We start from the raw sequence: 24,965 nt of genomic DNA on the forward strand, positions 1-24,965 counted from the left end.
ACAACTGCCTGCATCACAATAAGGGAATTTACTTTTCAATGAAGTGAGGACATCAGTGACTTTTTTTTTGGTGTGTGTGTGTGTGTGTGTGTGTGTGTGTGTGTGTGTGTGTGTGTGTGTAGTTTAACACCTGCCTGTCTGAATAAGCATTGTAGCTTATGGTAAGACATTGTAACTTTTCTAAGTTATTAGGTCTACAACTTTGCTCCCACCGTTTTGCAATAGATGGCAGTAGTGACAAGTGGGGTTTGGGTGGTTGGTCATAGGTGTAATACAATAAGCTTAGGCATCTGTAAACATAATGCCATAAAAATATTAGTTGATTTGTGATGGCATCATAAGATTATTCTCAATTAAGTATGTCAACTTATGGATCCATTTCTCGCCATTTGTGGGAAGTTTTAACTTTCTTCTTTCACATGAAGAAATCTGTGGCAGTGACTCTTAAAATGCTGGTTACAACCATTGAGGAGGGAATTATTAGTGGAAGAACGTGCAGAGAGTGTTTTCAACGCCTTAAGACTGGCATGGCGGTGGACGACAGAACGTTTTTGTAGCTACTGAAACAGACGAAGACAATCACAGGATATCATTATCGAAAGCAATTGATGTGTTCAAGCCCAGCACTGAAACACAAACAGCCACAATACAGTGATCGACACTTAAAGGTAATTTTGCAGCAGGGCAGTGCTTGACACCATGTCGCGCATCAAAATATAAATGGAAATGTTGAAATGAGAAGTTCTGTCCCTCCCGTCAAATTCTCCATACATTGCTCTCTCTGACTACCACCTTTTTCTATCAGTGGCATACAGTCTGGCTGAGCAGCACTTCTGATCATATGAACGAGTGCAAAATTGAATCGATTCATGGATCCCCACAAAAGACATCCAGTTCTTCCGCCACGGGATTCGTATGCTATCTGAAAGATGGGAGAATGTAGTGGCAAGCGATGGGCAATACTATGAATCATAATTTTTTTGTAAGTTTTTCACAATAAAGCGCCGAACTTTGAGAAAAAACAATGGAAGCAAAGTTGTAGACCTAGTCAACTTAGTTTCACTAATACAAAACTGTATCCATTACTGGTTTACCTCATTTCAATTGCACTTGATGTAAGTATAACAACTGGATACACAATATCACTAGTACTGTGTAAATATCAGACAGAGTTAGGTTCTACACTGATTCTTTCAGCTCTGTTTACACTAAATCCAAGTAGCTAGTTACCATTTTCAGCTAAGTTTTTTAGCCTATTCTAAGTTGAGAACCAATTTTAGGCACTGATTAAATCTCCCATATACAAACTATTACAAAGAAACATATCAACATGGCTGAACACGTACATGCATACATTTTTAGCATTCATATTTTTGGAATTAATAGTTGGCAATTCTATTAATACTACTAGTGGTAGTACTATAGTAATAGTTTTATTCATCAAAGGATCACTGCTAAATCCGCAGAGTGCTCACATAAGAGCTCTGGAAGAAAAGGAGAACCTTAAGGAGTCGCCAGGCAGGAGAACCACCTGCGGCAAAGTGAACCAAACTAACAGTAGACAAGCAAAATGCGACAGAAAGAATACAGACAAGGCAAAAGACCAGGACAATAGGACAAGGACAAGGACAAAACCTAGATGAAGACAGTGCATTAAGCGAAGCCTTTGACATAACGATGACAACAAGGCCGAGAGTGGCAGACACACACATCCAAGATGTGACCAAGAACAGTAATGGTACAAGCAAGATAGTTATCATGCAGTCCTAATACAGTAAATATAGATCTGACAGTACCAAGCATGAGCACTGAACTGACCAGCTGTGCGCCACTCTATATACAGGTCATGTGGAATGCTATTGGCCACCATATTCACGTGGCAAGACAGTGGTGCTCTTGCCATGCAACTAAAGTGCTGCATTGCCGCAGTGCCCCTAACAGCCATCTAAGTCCACCTCCTTAGAGGGCATTCAATATCTGTAGCTCTGATACAAGAATTACTTTTGCAAGTTCGGGTATTATAATTTCAGGGGGGAGAGGGGGATAAAAAAAAAAAAAAGAAACATAATTCACAGAAAGAGACATTTACATACTTACAGGCCTAGATCAACAAGCATGGAGCAGGTAGCTCACCTTAGCCTTAAAGTAGGAACCATTCAGCACTTGGCTGAAGTAATTTAAGGACATTTTGGGAAACTTAAATGATGATGGCCAGAGGTATAGTACAGCTTCCATTCATTGAATACAAGGCCACACTGTTTAAAAAAGCACAATCTCATTTGTTTTATCCCCCATTGCAATACTGTCTTCTCTGTACATTCTTGCAAAGAACGGTGTAAAAAGCTAGTGCTACAATGTTCATTCATTTCTCAACACCAATCACAGCACACACCATCAGCTAGTAACAGAACCATGACCATGATGTTAAAGTGTGTCACTTGAACAAAGTAATATTGCTATAAAAATTACATTATTTGAAGTAATATAATAATGAAAACAATCACCTTCAACCCTTCTGCTCAAAGAAGGAGCCACTGGCTCCGAAAGCTTGCCAATCACAATAATCTTTTATGTGAGTGTTCTGCTGCTGTTTGGTGAGTAGATTTTTTATCTGTCCATTTAAATATTATTATCTGAAGCATAAGTGCAAATCCAAAATGTGAAAATTTTGCATCCAAATGACTAGCACATGACAGGAATTAACGATGAGCTGTATCAAACCACTCAGAAAACTGGGAAGAAAGAAACAAAAAGAAAAACCCGCACCCAAGTACATCACATGGAATGACTGACAGCTTCAACTTTTCACTAGGTTATCTCCATCTTACTGAAAGTAACTAATCAAAAATGTTCACTGCATTGCATACTATGCTAAAGAGAAATATTAGTAACCATAGTAGCTTATATAAAACTATATACTGACCTCTGAATAGCACCCATTGTTTAAAGTGAGAGCATTGCCTTAGTATACTTTCTAATACTTTTTGCTGCCTCAAGCCGTCACTGACCACATTCAAACCTACCAACAGCTTGTCTTCCCATAGGTTTCAGTAAATAAAATTGCTGAGACATTACACCAGCTTGTTGATTCCAGAAAAAAAATCTTTCACTCTGCAATGAAGTGTACACCATTTTGAAATGTACTGGAAGATAAAAAGTTTTTGATGGTGCTGGGCCACAGTCATAAAGTAGATTTGGAAAAATGCTGCCATTTGACTGCATATTACTGCATTTTTCTTCTGCACAATCTAGAATTCGGCTTTCACACCATTCTTGAGTACAACGCTAAAAGTTCTTAGACCATGAACACAACATATCTTGTAAAGTTAACTCAAAGCAGGTAAATGAGACTAGCATACATTTTTAAAGATGTAACTGTTAAAGTGACATCAGTTTTCTAACACATCATAGATGTGTACAAGCTGTCTAGTACTCAGGTATGACTGAACTAAGGCTAGCCTCCATACAAAAGGCATGTCTACTGAATTAAGGCTAGCCTCCACACACAAGGCACATTATTTTATGCATCCACTATGTGTCACTCAATTAGTTCCCAAGTGGACATCCCTCCACTACATGTGGACGTAAGTGGACACACAGCTCCACTCAAGCCATTATTAGTCAGTATTTTGATTTATTTTAATAAATTATTGTAACTTGTTGCTAATCTGTATTATCATATACTTTTGTTTAGCTATTGCCTAACACTATTTGGCTCCTTGACGAGACTGTATAGTTTCTGCATGCACGCAAGTCATATCATAACAGCAACTACTTTCAGTGCTATAGTGTTCTCTTCCTGCCTGTTATTTATGTATAACAGCAAGTGCATTTGATGAATATAACACTTGTCAAATGAATACCTGTAGTAATAATGAATGGCTATACTCCAATCAGTTCTACATAACATTCATTACCAGACTGCACCAGGAAATCTTAACTGATAGCCTAAATGGCATGGTCTCTGAAAGACCATTAATGTATTAAAATAAAAACGGATTCACCTTTGAACTGAGAACATTCCTTAATAAATTTGGATCACAAAAATTAGTTTCATCATTTATAACCAATTTGCGCTGGCCCTCCTTCATCCAAGTGCCTAACTCTTCAAGTGAAATAGGTTCATAATTCGAATCTTTGAGCCATTTTGGAGATTCTTCTACTGACACCACCTGCAAAGAAAAAGTGCTAAATGTGAAATATCTATTTTACGAATACTCAAGTAAACTTTAAACTTCACACATTACTTAATCTGCTTGAAACTACAGATATGTAAATGGAAGAAAGAGAAAATAAAACTGATGGAACAATGTAGCATTACTAAGATAAACACGACAGGAACATATCACAAAAACCTTAGTTTTGGAAAATCTCATAACACTGACCTCAAATAAGTTTGGAATATGTTGCAAACTTGTAATGATAGCATGATAAAGGTTAAAGATTCAAACTATGGCCCTCTGGGGAAAAGCCTCGAACTATGACACTTTCCCTGCTACACTAGAAAAGATACACAAAATGAACACTTTTCTGAGATACTACAGAGTAGGCGATGTGTTTCTGTCGTGTATTTTTTTTTTATTTTATTTTACTTTTTATTTTTTAAATAAGTGGAGGACATTGGTTCAATAAGTTACAGTGGAACAGCAGGTGGCATGTGGGAAAAACCAAACACTTCAATGGGTCATTGTGGGTGAGGTGGGTGACACAATGCTATATTTTTAAAGCTACCCTGTTGGTTCAAATTTTTCTAATCACAATGCTGTAATTAATCCTACTATTTTCAGACAAAACCATTGTAACTTCATAATACTGACAGCATATTAGACTAAAACATCCATTTTATCTTCCTGTTCTCTGTTACAGAGTGCTGAAAGAAAAAATAATAATTCATACACAAAACACAGATTGTGCAGCACCCTCAAGTCAAGGGGTATATGTAGGTAGACAGTTGAAATGTCAGCCATACTTTTTTTCCAGCATATTTGCTTCATGAAATATCAACACTATTATACACTTGGTTAGCCTTCAGAGTCCAAATCTTTGATTTCTTCATAGTATAGTATTAGGCAACTGAAGAAGATAGATAAATAGCCTTGTCTTATTAGCTTATCACCTGTTTGACAGTTCTGAATAAGGTTCATCAGCATTCTTATTTCATGGGGAAGAGAGGAAATAGTGTCAGTAAAGATTCCTAGCTAGAATTTAGCACTGTTAAGGACTGCTGTGACTGCAGATGGATACTATTGCCTGAAATTCTCCCCCTCGGGAGACACTACCCTAATGAAACACTGCCCATCAGGGCGAGGGGGTTTGTGTGTTCCAATGAACTGGAGGGCTGTATCGGCAGTAGTGTAACTGCCAGCAGGATCCTCGAAGCTGGTCAGGTCTCCACACAGGATCCAGACAAAGTGCTTCTCACAATGTCCTGTCTTTTCATCTCTGTGACTGTGTGGCAACAGGCACAGTCCCCTAATGTGAGAAGCAGAAGATCCTTGGTAACCAGGACAATGGTGATGCACATAGGTCTTACTGCAGAAGGATGAATAGCATTCTATAGTTGAGGTGGAGACAAGTTATCTAAGAGGTAAGGCCCTGAAATAAAACCTTGACAGGTGTACAGGCCATGAGGTGGCAGCCCCACCAGGACACTTGCGGGCTGTGGTCTGAAAATCCACACCACCAAAAAAATTCAAATCATAGAAACTAAAAGGAGAAATAGTTGGATGGGTCTTAAGGATATGACCTTTGGCCTGAAAAGGAAAACCTGTAGTGGATTTTGGAATGTAAAAACACACAGAGATGGGAAGGTTAATACAGGTCAAAAAAAGGGATGGAGAACTACAGATTGGATATAATGAGATTGTTTGAAATAAGCTGGCCAGACTTTGGAGAACTTAAAACACAAGAAGGTGAAGTGCTGCTGTATGTAGGACAGTCTGATGAAGATGCCATGTACTGGAACAGTGTAGGGCTCTTACTATCTAACAACTGCAAAAGGAGTTTACTGGAGTGGAAACCAGTGTCAGAAAGGATAATAACCACATGCTTTAGAATAAAGCACTCCGTCTTCAGGCCACGAGTGGCCTACCGGGACCATCCGACCGCCACGTCATCCTCCATGGAGGATGCGGATAGGAGGGGCGTGGGGTCAGCACACTGATGGTATTCTTGACCGAAGCCGCTACTGTTCGGTCGAGTAGCTCCTCAATTGGCATCGCGAGGTTGAGTGCACCCCGAAAAATGTCAACAGCGCATGGCGGCCTGGATGGTCACCCATCCAAGTGCTGACCATGCCCGACAGCACTTAACTTCGGTGATCTCACGGGAACCGGTGTAACCACTGCGGCAAGGGCATTGCCATGCTTTAGAATAAATGTATGAAATATCACAGCTGCAAGAGAATATGATGCATTTTACACAGAGCTAAATGGGGTTCTACGACAAACTAATTGCAGAGACATAAAAAATTTAATGCGAGACTTTAAGACAAAAGCTGGTTCAAAAAATGAAGGGCTTGAACACATCATGGGCATGCACAGCAATAAGAATAAAAATGGAAATGATGAACTGCTGATAGATATGTGCACTGAGTATGACCTAGTATTCAAGACACACTGTTTCAACATCACAACTGCCACACGATAGTGTAGGTCTTGCTGTATCATGTCACTGAAAATCAGATACATCACATTAAAAAAATGTAAGCTGTAACTTTCAACACTCTCTGCTAAATGTCAGAAATACAAGAGGAGCAGACATTGGAAGTGACTACCACCTAATTTAGGCTGAGTTCAAATTGAAGATAGTGTCAAACAGAACCTAGCTCAATTACAGGAGCAAAAAAGAAAGAAAGAAGAGAGAGAGAGAGAGAGAGAGAGAGAGAGAGAGAGAGAGAGAGAGAGAGAGAGCACATATTAAGATTTAAGACACAGCAAAGGAAAGAATGGATCTCTGATGAAATAAGCTGCAGGAAAGAACTAAAACAAAAGATACATTTTGGTACCACAAGTGCATTGAAGATCAAAGCACATAAAAACACACAGAGGCAAATGAAAGAATGAAAATATGACAGCAAGGCGAGATAGAAAAAATGGATCGATGAGAGATGACTAGGTACAGTTAGCAGAAACAGCAGCAAACAGGGATATATAAAGGAGCTGTACAATATCAGCATACAACTCTCAATGAAGAACTTTAGATGTGAAGGATCTGTTAAGAGCAAGGATGGAGTGATGATTACAAATCAATAGTCACAGCTACAGAGATGGTAGGACTAAGTCAAGGAGTTGTTAAATTGCAAAAACAACCAAGAGGTACAGGTGAAGAATGTTCCAGCAAGTTGAAGCAGACCAAGATACAAATCTGCAATGACCCACAACGGGCAAAAATAGGAGTGCTTTGAGAAGCCTAAAAATGCAAAGACTCCAGACCTATACAACATAGCACCACAGCTCTTAAAAGCCGATATCAAAAGTACCATTAAGATGCTCCTCCCCTGGCTCAAGAGAAGCTCCCACAAGAGTGGCTGGCAGTAAAGCTCCCCCCCCCCCCAAAAAAAAGGGAAATTTGTCAGCCTGTAACAACTGGTGTGGTATTACACTGCTGTCAGTGCCCAGCAAGGTCCTCACCAGAGTTATTTTCAATATTCAAGATTCAGTTGAAAATTGACTGCATAAATTACAGGCTTATTTTTACCTTATTAATACTCTTAGGATCATATTAGACCAAAGCAAAGAATTCCAGGCAACCAAATATCTAGTATTCATTGGTTTTGAAAAGGCCTTTGATTCTGTGAAACATCAAATACTATGGCAACTGTTGTGAAAGTACAGTATACCACAGAAGATTCTAATCATCATCAGTAACCTGTATGATGGCTACAAATGATGCTTGTTTCACAACGGAAATCTCACAGATCCAACAGAGGTAACAGCCAGAGGCTGGCATGATTGTATTTTATCACCAACACTCTTCCTACTTGTCCCTAACTCAGTTATGAGAAGAGTTACAGTGGGCAGGACACAAGGAATCCAATGGGTGGATCCAGGAACATATGAAGGATTTGGATTTTGGGGACGAAATTGTTTTATTAGCTGAAAGGCTGACAGATGTGAAAGCTAAATTAAACTCACTGGAAAAAAAAAAGAAGCAGAGGTTGCTGGGCTCAAGATAAACATAGCCTAGGTAAAACAAAAGAAATGATGATAAATTCTGGAAATGTGGAAGTGCCGCTGCTTGTAGAGGAGCAACAAGTGGAGATTGTCAAGTCATTCCTGTATCTGAGTAGTGTGGTGACAGAAGATCGTGGAGCTGGAGGAGATCTGAAAAACCGCATAAAGATTAGATTAGATTAGATTAGGTTAGTTTTTGTTCCATAGATCCGTGTTGAGGAGATCCTCGTGGATGTGGAACATGTCACCTTTTTTTTTTAAGGCAAATGCTGCCTTCATACAACTGTATCCAATATGCAGAAACAGGAACAGGAACATCACATGCAACACTAAAATGGTGAAGACTGTCCTTCTGTATAGCAGTGAAAGCTGATACGTAGATAAAAAGATAACACATAACTGTGTTATCTTTTTATCTACATATCAGCTTTCACTGCTATACAGAAGGTGTCTCTAGTGCATAATAAATATCTGGTGGCCAGAAAAAAATAAGTAATGAAATCATATGTAATGGAGGAATAATGAAACATAGCTTGTCAAATGGACACTCATAATTTTAAAATATATCTAAATACATATGAACAGTTATTGGTAGTGGCACAATCTGTCAGTTATCAGTTCCCTACTGTCAATTTTGAAGAAAAACTCATGATTCCACAAGCAAAGTTTCCATTATCTGGTATGTTTCTGACAGTTGAGTGATAATTCTAATACAAATCACTCACATTGACATTTCATTGTCCTATCACACATGGAGAGCTGCATCAAACCAGTCTCAGGACTGAAGACCACAACAACAACAACAACAACATCACACATGTTCACCAATAGGGCACACAAACCTTGTGTTAACTGAATTTGGAGAAGGAAGATAGCAACACTTACAGTTACACAGTATGACTAATTTCAGTCTGCAATATGAATACCATTAACATAAAATACTTTTTATGTTGCTATAAACTGTGTTAAATACAGAAATAAAATGCATATTTAGTTGAAAATTTAAAAGCAGAATCTTACCTCAAGGGAACTATCCCATTCAAGTGTAGCAGCTTCAAGACCCTCAATACGCAGACCTAAGCCTCTGCGACCTCGCTGACGTGACATTTCCACTGGGTCAACACGACCCTGCTCATGTTTTCCCAGGCCCAAGCCAGCCTTGTAGCCCATTGATTCCTGTACAACAAAATATCTGACTATACATGATACTCTCACAGTGAATCACACACAATATTTTTAAGTAAGTACATCTAGCAGATCCATAAACCCAGAATTAATGGATTCTCAGAGCAAGGGGTAGTGGCTACTAGCCATATGATTAGGTTAGATTAGATTAGATTAATTAATCATTCCATAGACCCATAAAAGAGGGAATCCTCCTGGGTGTGGAACATGTCAGATAAACACATTAGAAAAATGTAATTAGAAAAACTTGAGTTTCATTAATTTTAATGATCCTCAGTCAATAAACAGTAAAATTATTTACATGAATTAAATTTAAATGTCTAATATTTACAGGTTTAATACTTACATCTGCTTTCATTAAATCCATCATTCAGACATTTGCTAGTTTCTTGGCTATTACATCCAAGTATTGTCAAAAATTAAAGTATAGTAAATTTTCATTAAAATGGTCTACTGCACTTGTTGAGAAACTCATGGAGGGAATAGAAGGTGTTGGCCAACAAAAATTCTTTTAAATTATGTTTAAACTGAGCCTTGTCTGAAACTAAACTCTTAATGGTTGCTGGTAACTTATTAAAAATATGCGTTGCTGAATACTGGACTCCTTTTTGGGCAAGAGTAAGTGATTTTAAATCTTTATGTATGTTGTTCTTTTCCCTAGTATTGATACTATGTACTAAGCAGTTAGTTGGAAAAAGAGATGTATTACTTACAACAAACTTCATTAAGGAATAAATATACTGAGAAGCTGTGGTTAATATGCCCAATTCTTTGAATAGGTTTCAACATGATGTTCTTGGATTTACACTACTCATTACTCTTACTAAACGCCGAGAAACTTCGCACCCCTCCTAAAGTGGTGTTCCGTTGCCCACTCAACCTCCACAACATCCTAGTACATCCCTATGCCACTCCCAATCCGAACTCCTTGCTACAAGGATTGTATCCCTGTGGAAGGCCCAATTACAAGACCTGACCAATCCACCCACCCAGAACTTCCTATTCCAGTCCCGTCACAGGTTTATCCTACCCCATCATTGGCCGGACCACTTGTGAAAACAGCCTTGCCATTTACCAGCTCTGCTGCAATCATTGCACAGCTTTTCACATTGAACAATGGAAAATTCAGGATGGAATGTAACAATATTAAGAAAAAGAAAGTTGCTACTCATCATATAGAGGAGATGCTGAGTCGCAGAGAGGCACTACATAAACTGTCACAAATCAACAATACAAAAACACATACACACACACACACACACACACACACACACACACACACACACAAAAACTGCAGTGTCAGGCAACTGAAACCACAGTCAGTCAGTGTGGCTTCAGTTGCCTGAGACTGCAGTCATGTGTGAGAGTTGCATTTTTGTGTGTGTGTGTGTGTGTGTGTGTGTGTGTGTGTGTGTGTGTGTGTGTGTGTGTCTATTCTTTGTTGATTTCTGACAGTCGTTTTAATGTGCCTATCTGCGACTCAGCATCTCCACTATATGGTGAGTAGCAAGTTTCCTTTTCGTATCTTTTTATACTGGCATGACTACCATGAGAAAAAGACTGAATAAACAACAAAAGGATAATGTTCTACCATCAGGGTATGGAATGTCAGAAGCTTGAATGTGAGGGAAGATGGAAGATTTGAAAAGGGAGATGCAAAGGCTCAATCTCGATACAGTAGGAGTCAGGGAGGTGAAATGGAAAGAAGACAGGGATTTCTGGTCAGATGAATATAAGGTAATTTCAACAACAGCAGAAAATGGTATAACATGAGCAGGATTCGTTTTGAACAGGAATGTAGGGCAAAGAGTGTGTTACTGTGAACAGTTCAATGATAGGGTAGTTTGTATCAGAATCGACAGCAAATCAACAATGACAAAGATAGTTCAGGAATACATGCCAACATCGCCAGCTGAAGATGGGGATATAGAGAAAGTATATGAGAGTACTGAAGGTGTAATAGAGTATGTAAAGGAGAGATGAAAATCTACTAGACATGAGAGACTGGAATGCAGTTGTGTAGAAGGGAAGGTTACATGAGATTATGGGCTTGGGACAAGGAATGAGAGAGGAGAAAGACTGACTGAGTTGTGTAATAAATTTCAGCTAGTAATAGCGAATACTCTGTTCAAGAATCACAAGAGAAGAAGGTATACTTGGAATAGACTGGGTGATATGCAAAGATTTCAGTTATATTACATCGTGGTCAGAGAGAGATTCTGAAATCGGATACTGGATTGTAAGGCTTACTCAGGAGCAGATATAGGCTCAGATCACAATGTAGTAGTGATGAAGAGTAGACTGAAGTTTAAGAGATTAGTCAGGTAGAATCAATACACAGGAAAGTGGGATATGGAAGCACGAAGTAATGACGAGATAGGCTTGAAGTCCGCAAAGGCTACAGAAACAGCAATAAAGAATAGGTCAGTAGACATTACAGTTGAAGAGGAATGGGCGTCTCTAAAAATGGTAGTCACCGAAGTTGGAGAGAAAAACATAGGTAAAAAGAAGGTAACTGCAAAGAAACCATTAGTACCAGAAGAAATACTTCAGCTGATTGACAAAAGAAGGAAGTACAAAAATATTCTGGGAAATTTATGATTACAGAAATACAAGTAGCTGAGGAATGAAATAAACAGGAAGTGCAGGGCAGTTAAGATGAAATGGCAACATGAAAAATGTGAAGAAATCAAAAAAGACTGACTCAGCATATAGGACAGTGAAAGCACACTTCAGTGAAATTAAAAGGAAGGGTGGTAACATCAAAGGTACAACAGGAATTCCACTGTTAAATGCAGAGGAGAAAGCAGATAGGTGGAAAGAGTACAGTGAAGGTCTCTATGAGGGAGAAGATTTGTCCGATGTGATAGAAAAAGAAACAGGAGTCCATTTAGAGGAGATAGGGGATCCAGTATTAGAATCAGAATTAAAGAGAGCTTTGGAGAGCTTAAGAGCAGATAAGTCAGAAGGATAGATAACATTCCATCAGAATTTCTAGTCATTGGGGAAAGTGACAACAAAACAACTATTTACTTTGGTGTGTAGAATGTATGTGTCCAGTGATATATACCAGCCGATTTTTGGAAAAATATCATCCACACAATTCATAAGACTGCATGAGCTGACTAGTTTGTATAGGGAGAGACGGGTAATATACAATATCTACATGAGCCAAGAGGGAATAACAACAGTCGACAACCAAAAATGAATTCTCATATTAAAAAGGTTCTGGACAAGGATGTAGCCTTTCATCCCTAGTGTTTAATCTGCACACTGAGGAATCAATGACGCAAAACTGAATTAAAATTCAAGGGAAAGGATATCAATTACACGATTTGCTGATGACATTGCTATTCTTGATGAAAGTGAAGAATAATTACAAGATTGGCTGAACCAAATGAGCAGTCTAATGAGTACAGAATATGGACTGAGAGTAAATTGAAGGAACACAAAGGTAATGAGAACTAGCAGAAATGAGAACAGCGAGAAACTTAACATCATGTCTGATGCTTACAAAGTGGATGAAGTTAAGGAATTCTACTATCTAGGCAGCAAAATAACCAATGACAGACAGAGCAAAGGAGGACATCAAAAGTAGAATAGCACTGGCAAAAATAGCATTCTTGGCCAAGAGACATCTACTAGTATCAAACATAGGCCTTAATTTGAGGACAAAATTTCTGAGAATGTACATTTGGAGCCCAGTGTTATGTGATAGTGAAACATGAACCATGGGGGAACTGTAACAGAAGAGAATTGAAGCACTTGAGATGTGGTGCTACAAACGAATGTTGAAAATTAGGTGGACTGATAAGGTAAGGAATGAGGAGGTTATATGCAGAATCGGAGAGGAAAGAAATATGTGGAAAACACTGACAAGGAGAAGTGACATGATGATAGAACATCTGTTAAGATGACTTCCATGGTACTAGAGGGACTTGGAGATGGCAATAATTATTGAGTACATCCAGCAAATGATAGAGGACGCACGTTGCCGGCGTTACTACGAGATGAAGAGATTGGCACAGGAGAGGAATTCGTCACAGGGTCCATGAGGACACATGACAAAAAAAGAAAAGAAAAAAAGACTACCAACCAGCATTCCATCAGAATGGCCAAACTATGGCCATGAACAAAGTAGACCATCACACAACATTCAGCTGAACATGACATCCTCGATTTCAATGGCCGCTTTTCTACCCTAGCCATCTGGACCCTCCTCTTCACCACCAGCTTTTCTGAACTGTACAGATGGTAGTTATCCTTACACCACATTCTCCGCTCCTGCAATCATTCCAGCCTTGACCTGTGGCAACAAACTGTCCCCACACCCTCTAGCCAACAGTTTCCACTCCCTCGGCCCCATCACCTCCTCTCCATTTCCATCTTCTATGTTATTCATTTGCTGCTCTCTGCCAACACACCAGTCCATATATCCCCACTCCTCTCCTTTCTTGCTCAGCTTTCCCCACCTCCCTGCCCCACAGCCTCCTGACATGACACCTGTTGCCAGTCTAGTCCCTGCACACTCTGCCGGACAGCGCTCCTCTCTTCCTTCATCCATAAACTGATAGCCCTTCCCCTTTCCCTTCCTCACCCCCTCCAGATTGCTGCTAGCATCCTACGTGATAGTTGCATTCTGGCCCTGAGCTGCTGGAGTTGACGGTCATGTGTGCATGGGGTGTATTTGTTTGTGTGGAGGAATGGTGCGTGTTTCTTTTTTTCCAATGAAGGCTGTGGTCAAAATGTTAGGTGTAAGTGTCTTAATTGTCCCTGTCTGCAATTTAGTGTGTTATCCTTATAGTAAGTAGCAATCTATTTTTTCCTACATAGTTCATATAAGTACATTATACATACTGACATCAAAGATAACATTTATTTACATTACTTTTTTTAGAAAAAGAAATTGTTTAAATTTAACATAATCAATCAAAAAAACTCTGCAACTATACAACACAAAGTTTTTCAAAAGAAAGCACTCTCTTCCGAGATATTATGCCACTTATTTGTCAATGTTAAACTGCAGTTATTTGAACATAGAAGACACATCGTCAGACATCTGACAATTTCCACATATCCTGCTACCCGGTTGTTTTTCCACAGACTTGACCATAGTAATAATAGTTCATTATCATCCCATGGTTTAAAGAAGAATCTAGGGCTGTGGACTCTGACTTACATGAAGCTGTGGCCACAAGAGTTGTTAATCTAATTTGAAGGTGCAACCCAGTGTATTTCAGTGTTTCCTTCACCTCTTCCTGAAGTATTTGCCCTTTCATAGTTTTCAAAAGCTTGCTGACTTGTCCAAAACATAATTTTCCAGCAATAATGAAGCACTTTTCAACAGAACAGATGTCTCAATACTTTTGTGTAACAAATCATACCAAAAACAACATGGTTTGGATACATCTTCAATGCAGTGCATCATTTAAACCACATGTGTTTGCAGAATACAAGTCATCATCATCATAAACTGAAGGCTATGCCTTGTTGATTTAGCCTCGTCCCTCTCTCCATTGTCATCCTCCAATTCTTCATACGATTTTATCCCCACATCATCTTTGATGTTATTAAAATACATTGCTCTTGGCCTGCCTCTTGGTTTTTTTCCTAAAACTTTTCCTTCAAATACATTCTTTAGGAACTGGTTGTGTCTCATTATGTGCCCTACCATTTGTGATTTTCTTCTTCCTATATAATTTAGCAGCGTTCTGTTCTCATTCACTTCTCTTAAGACCTGTTCATTACTTTTTCTACCTACCCAGCTTGTTTTCGTCATTCTTCTCCATATCCACATTTCCACTGCTTCCAGTTTCTTTTTCTCAGCCTTTCCCAGAGTCCACGCTTCACATCCGTATGTTCAGACACTCCAGACAAAAGTTTTGGCAAACTTTTTCCTACTTTCTAGGCTTATATGATTGCCTGTTAGTAAATTCCTTTTATTTTGGAAAGCTTGCTTTGCCAAGGCTATTCTTCTCTTTATATCTGTGATACATTTATTGTCGTCAGTGATTGTTCTCCCCAAATAACAGAAGTTCTCAACCTGCTCTAGAGCATCATCTTCTAGTTTAATATTAACTTTATCATTTTCTTTTGTCTTCCCTATTACCATAGTTTTTGTTTTCTTCTTATTTATTTTTAGATTAAATTCTCTTAGGATTTTAGCAAATTTTAGCAACATAAACTCCATTTCCTTTACTGAGTCAGCAAGTACTACTATATCATCTGCATAACGGATACAGTGTATTCGTTCCCCATTAATTTTAATTCCTTTGGTTATTCTTTTCAATTTTCCCCTGTTTTTTTTCAACAAATAATTTGAAGAAATATGGTGATAATGGGCATCCTTGTCTTACTCCCTCCTTATTTTTGCTTTCTTCTTCACACCATTCATTTCTATGTCTGCTTCCTGCCTTTTATATAGATTCCAGATTAATCTTCTGTCCCTCCAATCAAGAATTATTTCCTTCATTGTTCGGAATAACAATTTCCAATTAACCATGTCAAATGCTTTTTGTAAATCTATAAAGGTTGAGTAGGTTTTCCCATTAACTCCAATTCGTCTTTCTAATACCATCCTCAGAGCTAGTATTGCCTCTAGTTCCTTTTCCGGATCTGAAACCAAATTGGTCTTCTCCTAGGTTTGCCTGAATTTTCTCTTTTATTCGATTTTTTATTATGTTTAACATTACTGTTTTGCTGTTAAGCAAATCTGTAGGTGGTTCTTTTCCATCTTCATAGTACTCTTTAATAAGTTTACATAAGTACTCTTTTGTTGATTCTCCAATTTCCCCTCAGTATTTCTGCTGAGATATTATCTGCGCCTGTCACTTTGCTATTACTTAGAACATTCAAGGCACTGTTGAATTCCTCTTTAGATATAGGTGGCCCTATCATGTTGATATCCACACTGCTCTCTTCTTCCAGAATTTCCCCCTCATTAGCAATATCTTCTCCTTCATATAGTTCCTCAATATACTCTTTCCATCTTTCTCATACACCCTCTAATTCGAAAAGTAGGTCGCCGTTTTTATTCTTGACCATATTTGTTTTTGTTCTTGGCTTTATCTGCATTGATTTAATTTTAAAGTAGGCTCTATCAATTTGATCTCCACTTAGATCTTTTTGAATTTCCTTATGTTTGTCGTGCATCCGCTTTTCTTTTTCAAATCTACATTTCTGTGTAATTGCATTTTTTACTCTTTTGTACTTATCGAAATCTTTTTTCCTCAGCCTGTTTCGTTCTTCAATACGGTCTAGCATTTCCTTGGTCATCCATGGTTTCCTCGGTTCTAGTTTCCTTAATCTTACTAGTTCTTTAGCAGTTACTTCTAGTGTCTCTTTGAATCCTTCCCATTCTTTCCTATTACCTACCAGGTTATCGGTCAATTCTTTCATGTCCGCAGCTACTTGCTTTTCCTTAAGTTTTTCTACAAACCATCTGTGTTGGTTAGTTCTTTTATATTTCTTAAATCTGCTACTATATTCTGCTATCACTAGAATGTGGTCACTGTTTATATCATATCCAGGGTATGAGTGGCTAGATTTTATTTGAAACACGTTGTTCTTCCATTTTCCTCTGAAAATTATAGCGACACCATTTCTTCCTGTTCGAGCACTACCATTGTGAATGATCCTGAAATCCTGAGATAAAATCACCGTTACTGTCCCATCTAGTTTCACAGACTCCTAATATGTCCATCTGTGACTTTTCCATCAGCATCTTAACCTCTTCTAGTTTCCCAGTTTTTAATATGGTTCTGAAGTTCCATGTTCAAATTCTCATAAGTTCCTTTATTCCTTCACTCCTTACTGCCTTGCCCAAGACATTCGCTCACAGAAATCCAAATGGGGGAATTGAAGCTCCGGAAAATTTTGAATTGGATGTAGCCAAATTTCTGTTTGGAAATCCTATATGGGATCATTACTGCAGTGGTTTCCCATTGCCTTCTGCAACCTCCTGTAACTGACCATGTTAATGGTTCCTCCACCTTTTGGGACAATTTCTCATCCCTGGGACAAGGGGGTGTCCCTTCCTTACCTGCTCATCCGCCCCTTACTGGCCATTGGCACTTGGTAAGGTTGGTCTCATACCGGCAGCCATTCGGTTAATAGCCATGTGTTAAAAAAGAAAATGAAAGATACCCTCGGGCCTCGCAACCTAATGCCGTCGGGGTCGAAGCAACAAGAATTGACCAAGAGAGGCCGACAGGAAAGAAGAAAGCAGAAGTCTAACACAAGTAAGTGGAAGCAATGCAAGACTTAGCTAAGGGCCCGTGTGGTTGCCACCCACATACAAGTATAAGTACCACCCATATACAAGTATAAATATGAAAATAACCAAATACAGCACTTTAGCTTCACAAACATTTGTAAGTCAGTGTCACATCCACTTGGTCTGAGTCTAACAGCCAATCAGAGCAAAGGACACATGACATCACGCATATACGTATCTGCTGGTAAAATATGACACTGAGAATGTTTATTTCAATGTTAATAAAATATTACTGTTACTATTTTGTGAGCGAAGTTCGTGGTGCAACGTAATCAGTTGCATAGTAGTAGGTTAGGCTGAAAGATACTAGACACCATAATAATTTACTTATTTGCTAAAGTGCAGCACCATATTTGGTGTTTTTTATATTTATATTTGCTTACTGTGAAAATTGTAGTTAATTGATCCACCACATCAATTACCTCTCAAAAGAACATCATCTTTTGTATGACAGGTTGTGCAAAAGTGTCCAGAAACATCACGTCAGCGACTAAAACTTCTGGAATGCAGTTTGCTGTAAGTAGGGGGTTTTTGTTTGAAGTCAGATATACATAGAACTATAGATCTTTATGTGGAAAATGAAGTGTCATTTTAAGATTACATGCAGTTCTCAGCATTGAGAAGTAAAGTTAAAATCAAATTTCAACAATCAGTAAAAGTTACTAATTTTAAAAAGCTGTTGCCTTTAAATATGCAAAATTTTCGCATGGGAAGGGGTAAAATGCTAAATTTAATGCCTTTTTTAATAAACAACTACTTCAGGTTATGTCACTAAAAATTACCAATTTCACGTTTTTGTTTACACCACATTTTCCTGTCCCTAGCTATTGAAGACATTTATTAATTATTTTATGCTTATGCATTGCTATAAGAACTTCTTTCAAGCTGGTTTTGTTATGATAAGTGATTGTAAGTAAGCTACTGTATGTGCAATATCAGCTGCCTTTACATTCTGCCCGTTTGGGTAAGCATAGCTTGTAATATGCACCCTGCTCTCCCCCTCCAAAGCTGTCCCAATGCACGGTGTGTCAACATAGGCGGTGTTTCTGCTGAGCGGTATGTACAGAAGGGCACGGGCAGTAGTGTGCATCTATGCAACGTGCTACTGACATAGCTATACATTATAAAACATGCACATTATGCTACAAGTAATGTGGAAGTACAGATTACACACAATGAAGATCATGTAAGTCTTGTGTACATTACTTTGAATCTCATCAAATAATTATATCCAACTATAAAAACATTCCCACACATATGATAAAGATCAAAAGTTGAAGAGTAAATAGCTTTTTCCAAGAGTAAATATTGTTTCCCAATTTGCATAATATTCTTCAAATCAATAAGTATCTTTACTATACACTTTCTAAACCAGACAATGTTCTGCCTCAGGGTCAAGCAACCTTCATACCAAATTTCATCAAAATCAGTTTATCGGATCAGTCACGAAAACATAACAAACGGAGTTACTTTCGTATTTATAATATCAGCATGGATAAAATTTTCAATTATGATATCTTTCTTCCTCTGATCTGATTTTGATGAAATAAAGCTTATATAGTGCTCCATGCTAAGCTCAAATCCAATGAAAATTCATCTAGCAGTTTTGGAGAAGTGTGTTCCAAGTAAACACAGACAGACATGGCAATCTTATAGATTTATTATTAGTATAGATTTATCTCTATTAATCCAAGGAACATCTCACGATGATATGGAATTTGTCAAGACAACACAAAGATAATCAACAGGCCAAAATATATAACACAGCATATGTAAAAGCCTTTAAGAGGATGCAACACGTAGACTATGGGGATAGGGTAGGTTGTTGATCATGGCCTCGATTAAGGTACCATTGAAACCACAGGTTTTTCTTTGCCAGCTAACTGAACATGAACAACTGCACTACAGCTAAATGAGCAATAAAGAAAAAACATTATAATGTTAACTCTTAAGACTTCTTTTGTCAGAAGAAGGAAAATACTGAAATTGGAGGAAACAGTAAGATGAAATAGTATTGGAGAGAACAAAATGCTACTTGGAATCCTGAATTAGGACAGGCACAGAGTCCAAAAAAAATTTGAACAAAAAGCCATTGATAGCAAAGGTGCAATTTCTATAATATTAATGTTAGCATATCTATTAGTATCCTGTGATCACTCGGCAATTTGATGCACTTTATTGTCAGCACTACTGTGGAGTTTGAATCTCAGCTGTTAGTGAATTGTCAGCTCCGTATATTCTTCTACAATTTATATTTATCCTCATGCAGGATTTTGAGTGATTTTTCACTCTCCCCAGTACCTGTGCATCCTACAGTTTATGTTATCTATCCATCCCTTTCTCCTAATTAATTTTAAAATTTTGTAAGTTAAAGTTTGAATCAAATTTCTTTAATCTGCAAGTATCAGCTAAACCACAGACGTTGAATTCCTGTAGCTATTAAGTTAACATTTTCCTCTTGCCTCAAATTTGGTCAACATTCATTTTCATTTCTGTCTATTGCAGTCACTAAACCATTGAAAAAACAAATTAACATGCACTTTTGGGAATTAATCTGAGTTGCCAATTCCATTTTTATGCACAATATTTTGAACAACATAGTCATTTGCTGCAAGCGCCATGAGCTGTGTTGTATGTACCCTTGTTGCTTGGGCTCCAACTGGACTGTATGGTCCAGAATGACTAGAGTTAAAGCACTGAAGATGATGACTGGACCAATTGTCAAAATGTTGTTAAAAAAAAAAAACTTGGCTAAAAATCCGAAATCACACCATTAATCAATCACACTGAGAAAACCAGAGATCTATCAAAATGAATTATTAGTACAGAATCTGAAATAGCTGCCTCTTTTGTATACTGCACACACAAAAAATGAGGAACACAATAGAACCTACATATACAATGTGCATATGCCATCCAATATTTATTTTCACTCATTGGAGATGACATAAGCATCACAAATTTGTCTATTTGAATTGGGAGGTAAATGCTAGTTGAGAAAAAATTAGGATGCACCATGTCATCAAGTCTTAACATAGCCTTCTTTAGACCCATTTAGCTGGGTAACAGATATGAAACGGAAATTTATACAACACAATGGACATAATGCACAGGAATACAGAACTGTAACACACCTCTTCCTCACTTATTTGTGATAAAGACAGCAAAAACTATTCCCATAACTTATAGGCACTGGGGAATATCAAGACAAACATGTTTATACAGCACACACAAATTGATCCAATAGAGCTTAAAATCATAATACTGATTATCACTTACTTTTTTGATGATGAGAAACAGTAGATTTTGGAAGCTGTTTGCAGTTACATGGTATTAAATATGCCTACAAAATATATTTACCAAACATCAAGTAGTTAAAAAAAAAGAAAAATCCCCCACCCCTCTCATGCATACATTTCAATGCAAAAATAATACACACCATCATTTTCTTAATCTTGCTGTCCATGAACGCTGCTGGTTTTGCCTCCTTAACAATTTTTGATGCAACACTTCTGTCTTCACCTCCAAACTGATACTGCAGTCGATCTGCTGTTGGGCTCTGATCTGAATACTCATTATCAGACAGACCTGAAACACTTTTCTTAATACAGTATTGATGCTCACGGGTATCATAAACGCTTACTTTACAACTGCTTAAAATAGACAGTTAATATCACACAAAAAATTAAAACAATGAAATCAATATAAGTGAGTTAAAAAATAAAAAGTAATTCCAGTAATAACAGTCCAGAAACTAAAGCTTGTGGTTTTTTTTCCCTTTATGACAATAATGCTCACATAATATAAACTTTTCAACAGAAAATTTCCTCTGTAGGAATTAACAATGAATTTGAATGCATCATTGAAATGAGAACTGTGAACTTTGTTCAACCAGATATGTGAGGCAGAATAAAGTAGCACTCAAGTTGATATTATGTTCTTTGACTCCTGGAAAATATTTCCATGCTGTCATCTAGTGAACAAGGTCCAAATGGGTGAATGGAAGAATTCCTGGCACATATAACTCTGTCTGTCATCCCTAATGAGGCAGAAATCATATGTGAATGTTGCTTCAGGTCTACTCCATGAATGCTTTATTGGATTTAAATGGTAGGTATTTTTAGATTGCGTGAGTCCCTCTGTAGTATACAGAGAAGTTGCAATGTCAGAAAACTGTAATGAAACTATGATGACCCGCAGAGGATAACACGCCGTGCAGGTACTGGCAACTGATCAGTTAATATTAACAAATGTAATATATTGTACTTCAATAGATGGAAGCACATTTTGTTTCATTGCAGCATAGGTGATCAATCACCAGAAAGGGTGACAATTGTAAGTGGAATAATCATATAAAACTAAAAGTACGAAAGGTGGATACCTGTTTGAGATTCAGTAGAAAAAGGGTGCAACTTACAGAGCCTTCATTTTCTTGTGATAACTTCTCCTACTACTACTACTACTACTACTACTACTACCACTACTGCATATACTCACTTCTTAGCTGTAGGAATCTTCTGTGGCACTCAAAGGCACAAAACAGGGATACAATTTTTAAATTGCAGAAAAGGGCTATAAGAATAATAACTAGAAGTACTGATTGCACTTATTGTAAAGTACTGTTTGTAAAACTGGGTATCCTTACTGCAGCTAGTGAGTATATTGACCGATCTCTTGTGAATATCAGGGTAAACATTATTAAACAATGGAAAATTCAGGATGGGATGACAATATTGTGAAAAGTATCGATTGCTACTCACTATATAGCAGAGATGCTGAGTCCCAGCCACACCAGCTAGACTGCTTCTCCCATGATACACTGCTGCTCGCAGTGTGACCTCACAGCCAGAGACTGTGATCATGTGCTTGTGAGTTGCATTTGCGTGAGAGTATGCTTATGTTGTCTAATAGCGATGAAGGCCTTTCTGGCCAAAAGCTTACTCGTTTGACAGTCCTTTTGTTGTGCCTATCTGCATCTCCGCTATGCGGTAAGCAGCAATCCATCCTTTTCATAATATTGGAAAATAATATTGCGCATTTAACTAACAGTTCTATACATAATCAGAAACAATAACCAGTCTGAACCCACATTTACCACGGAGAAAAATCTCAAAACACCATTTTCTATCAGGGAATAAAATTGTGTAATAAATTGCAGAAGGAGACGAAAAATATAAGTAAAATACTTTTTGTTTAAAATGGCAGCTACAGCAACATTCTTCATAAGTAAAGCATACTACACAATTAATGATTATTGAGAGGACTCAGAGGAGTGCTTCATAATTAAACGAGGTAACTAAAACACCTTGTCCCTTTACAATGCTTTTACAAGAAAATCATGTACCATGATATATAGTGCATGACAGTAATGTCCTGTCATTCTCGTGAGTTCAATATCTAGTACATCATGGGGGGATGCTGAATCAGTTTTTCAATTTGGATTGAAGATGGGCATGAAGACATGTAATGGGGCATAGTGACACATTTACAGGTCTGGAGACAGTTTCCAGAACAGACTGCAATTAGTGCAAGGGACACAACAGCATGTCCATGGTTCAGAAGCCACAAGCAGATGTCCTAGGTGTGTGCAGCGATGAAGAGCAAAACTATGTTTATAATATTAAGTACCTGGAGAGAATTTTATATATACCTAGCAACATTATACAATGGGGCCCTACCAAATAATGTAGTGCAGTTGTTGAGATGTTGACCTAATATTCAGGAAGATAGAGTTTTCTCTGTCTGGCAATCCTGAGTCAGGTTCTCCTACAACATTTCATGCAAATGCCATGATGGTTTCATTATGAAGGTCACAGCCGACCTCTTGTTCTATGTTCACAAAAGCATGCTTATATATTCTGTGTGTATGTATATTTGTTATTGAGTTATTTATTTTCATTGTCTAATAATGACAAATCCTACATCATTGTAAGATGATCCCTGGATGAATAAATAAATAAATTTACTGTGTACTGGCACTCAATATGGAACCTTAACCAGATAAGGTTAATAGATGAGATAAGAAATATTCTGCAAAAGGCTGGGTATTTTGTCATGCTTTCATTTTGTCGGCACGAAGCACCATGATGACACCGAACCCGCATTGGGAAAAATTTTCAGTTCAAATTCTGAGAAGCCAAGCAACATATCATTCGTCCAACATGAAATGACGACACTGGAAGCTCAAATTTATACAACAATTCACTGAAAGTGGGGGAGGTACAGGCATTGAAACTGCTGCGGCACAAGTGCAGTGACAAACTCAGGAGATAGTGATGACACCAATGACCTCCGTTTCTGCAGCAGCATCGGCTTTCTGCCCTGGGTGTTTGAGAACCAAAGCAAAGAAGATAGCAAACATTGCGGGCAGCATGGCTTTATCAGTCTTTCTGGTCTCGCCATGTGGGTGAGTCTTAAGATCTCGTATCTTCGGTTCTTCAAGATATATGCTGCAGTCTTAACTCCAAACAGGGTGATCCCGAGAGCAATTTACACACTGCAAAGCTGATGAAAACATGACTCCTTCATAGGCTGCCTTACCACATTTGCCACAAGTGGCTTCTCCCATACCCCTAAAAGTAATATGCACAAAGCACTGGCATTTGAAACAGCACACTGGGTTTGGTACATAAGGTCTCAAGCTTAGGCGAAGGAAACCTGTCTTAACATGCTCTGGAAGTTTTGTGCTGCTAAAAACCAGTATGAATGAGTCAGATTTGACAGCATTACTATCCACCCTTTTCATGATATTCTGCCCATCAACTATTCCTTCTTGGCCCACTTAATTTTCTGTTCTTCTTTGGGAATGTCCAGCAGATCCTGGCATGTCACAACACCTTTGCTGCAATTCAACATTGTGTGGAGCTCATTGTCCTTGGCATATTTCCCAAGGCATTTCACTTTCTGCAGGTTCGCCGCCTGGTGGTAATAAGTAGTTTCAACAAACAGTGTCCCACTGCGTAACCATTTAACTGATTTTAATGTCCCTGTGACGGCCTCTAAACACTTTTGAATGTAAAAAGGGGAGACTTTTTGAAAGGTGCTTTGCTTCTTTTAACTATCAAAAATACATTCTCACCTGCAGTAGGCATTCTGTTACTAAATATCTTGGTGTTCTTAAGAACTTCAGAATCGGGAGGGCTCATCACACGAGGCCTCCCATTCTGCTGGGGGGAGGAGAAGATTTTGATGGGTCCATCTCAGTCCCACGAGCAGTTAGGTAAATACAAGTCCACCTAGACCGAGCCCCATGTGCTTTGATAAGCCTTTGATATGTGGCACAGACAGATCTTGGTGGACTGTTAACATGTGTGCCCCCCCTTTCAACTGAA

General features: G+C 38.2%; 1 protein-coding gene across 1 annotated transcript in view; it reads right to left on the reverse strand.

Moving 5' to 3' along the window:
* The window catches only part of LOC126418443 (cap-specific mRNA (nucleoside-2'-O-)-methyltransferase 1), a 273,835-nt gene that overhangs the window by 243,433 nt on the left and 5,437 nt on the right, over nt 1–24,965 (reverse strand). Inside the window, exons 3-5 of the mRNA XM_050085206.1 lie at nt 21,074–21,222; nt 9,195–9,350; nt 4,005–4,172 (exon numbers count right to left, since the gene is read on the reverse strand). Of these exons, the coding sequence (XP_049941163.1) occupies nt 4,005–4,172; nt 9,195–9,350; nt 21,074–21,222 (473 nt within the window). The remainder of the gene's footprint in view (nt 1–4,004; nt 4,173–9,194; nt 9,351–21,073; nt 21,223–24,965) is intronic.

This window comes from Schistocerca serialis, chromosome 9, assembly GCF_023864345.2.
Source record: "Schistocerca serialis cubense isolate TAMUIC-IGC-003099 chromosome 9, iqSchSeri2.2, whole genome shotgun sequence".
Taxonomy (NCBI): Eukaryota; Metazoa; Arthropoda; class Insecta; order Orthoptera; family Acrididae; genus Schistocerca; species Schistocerca serialis.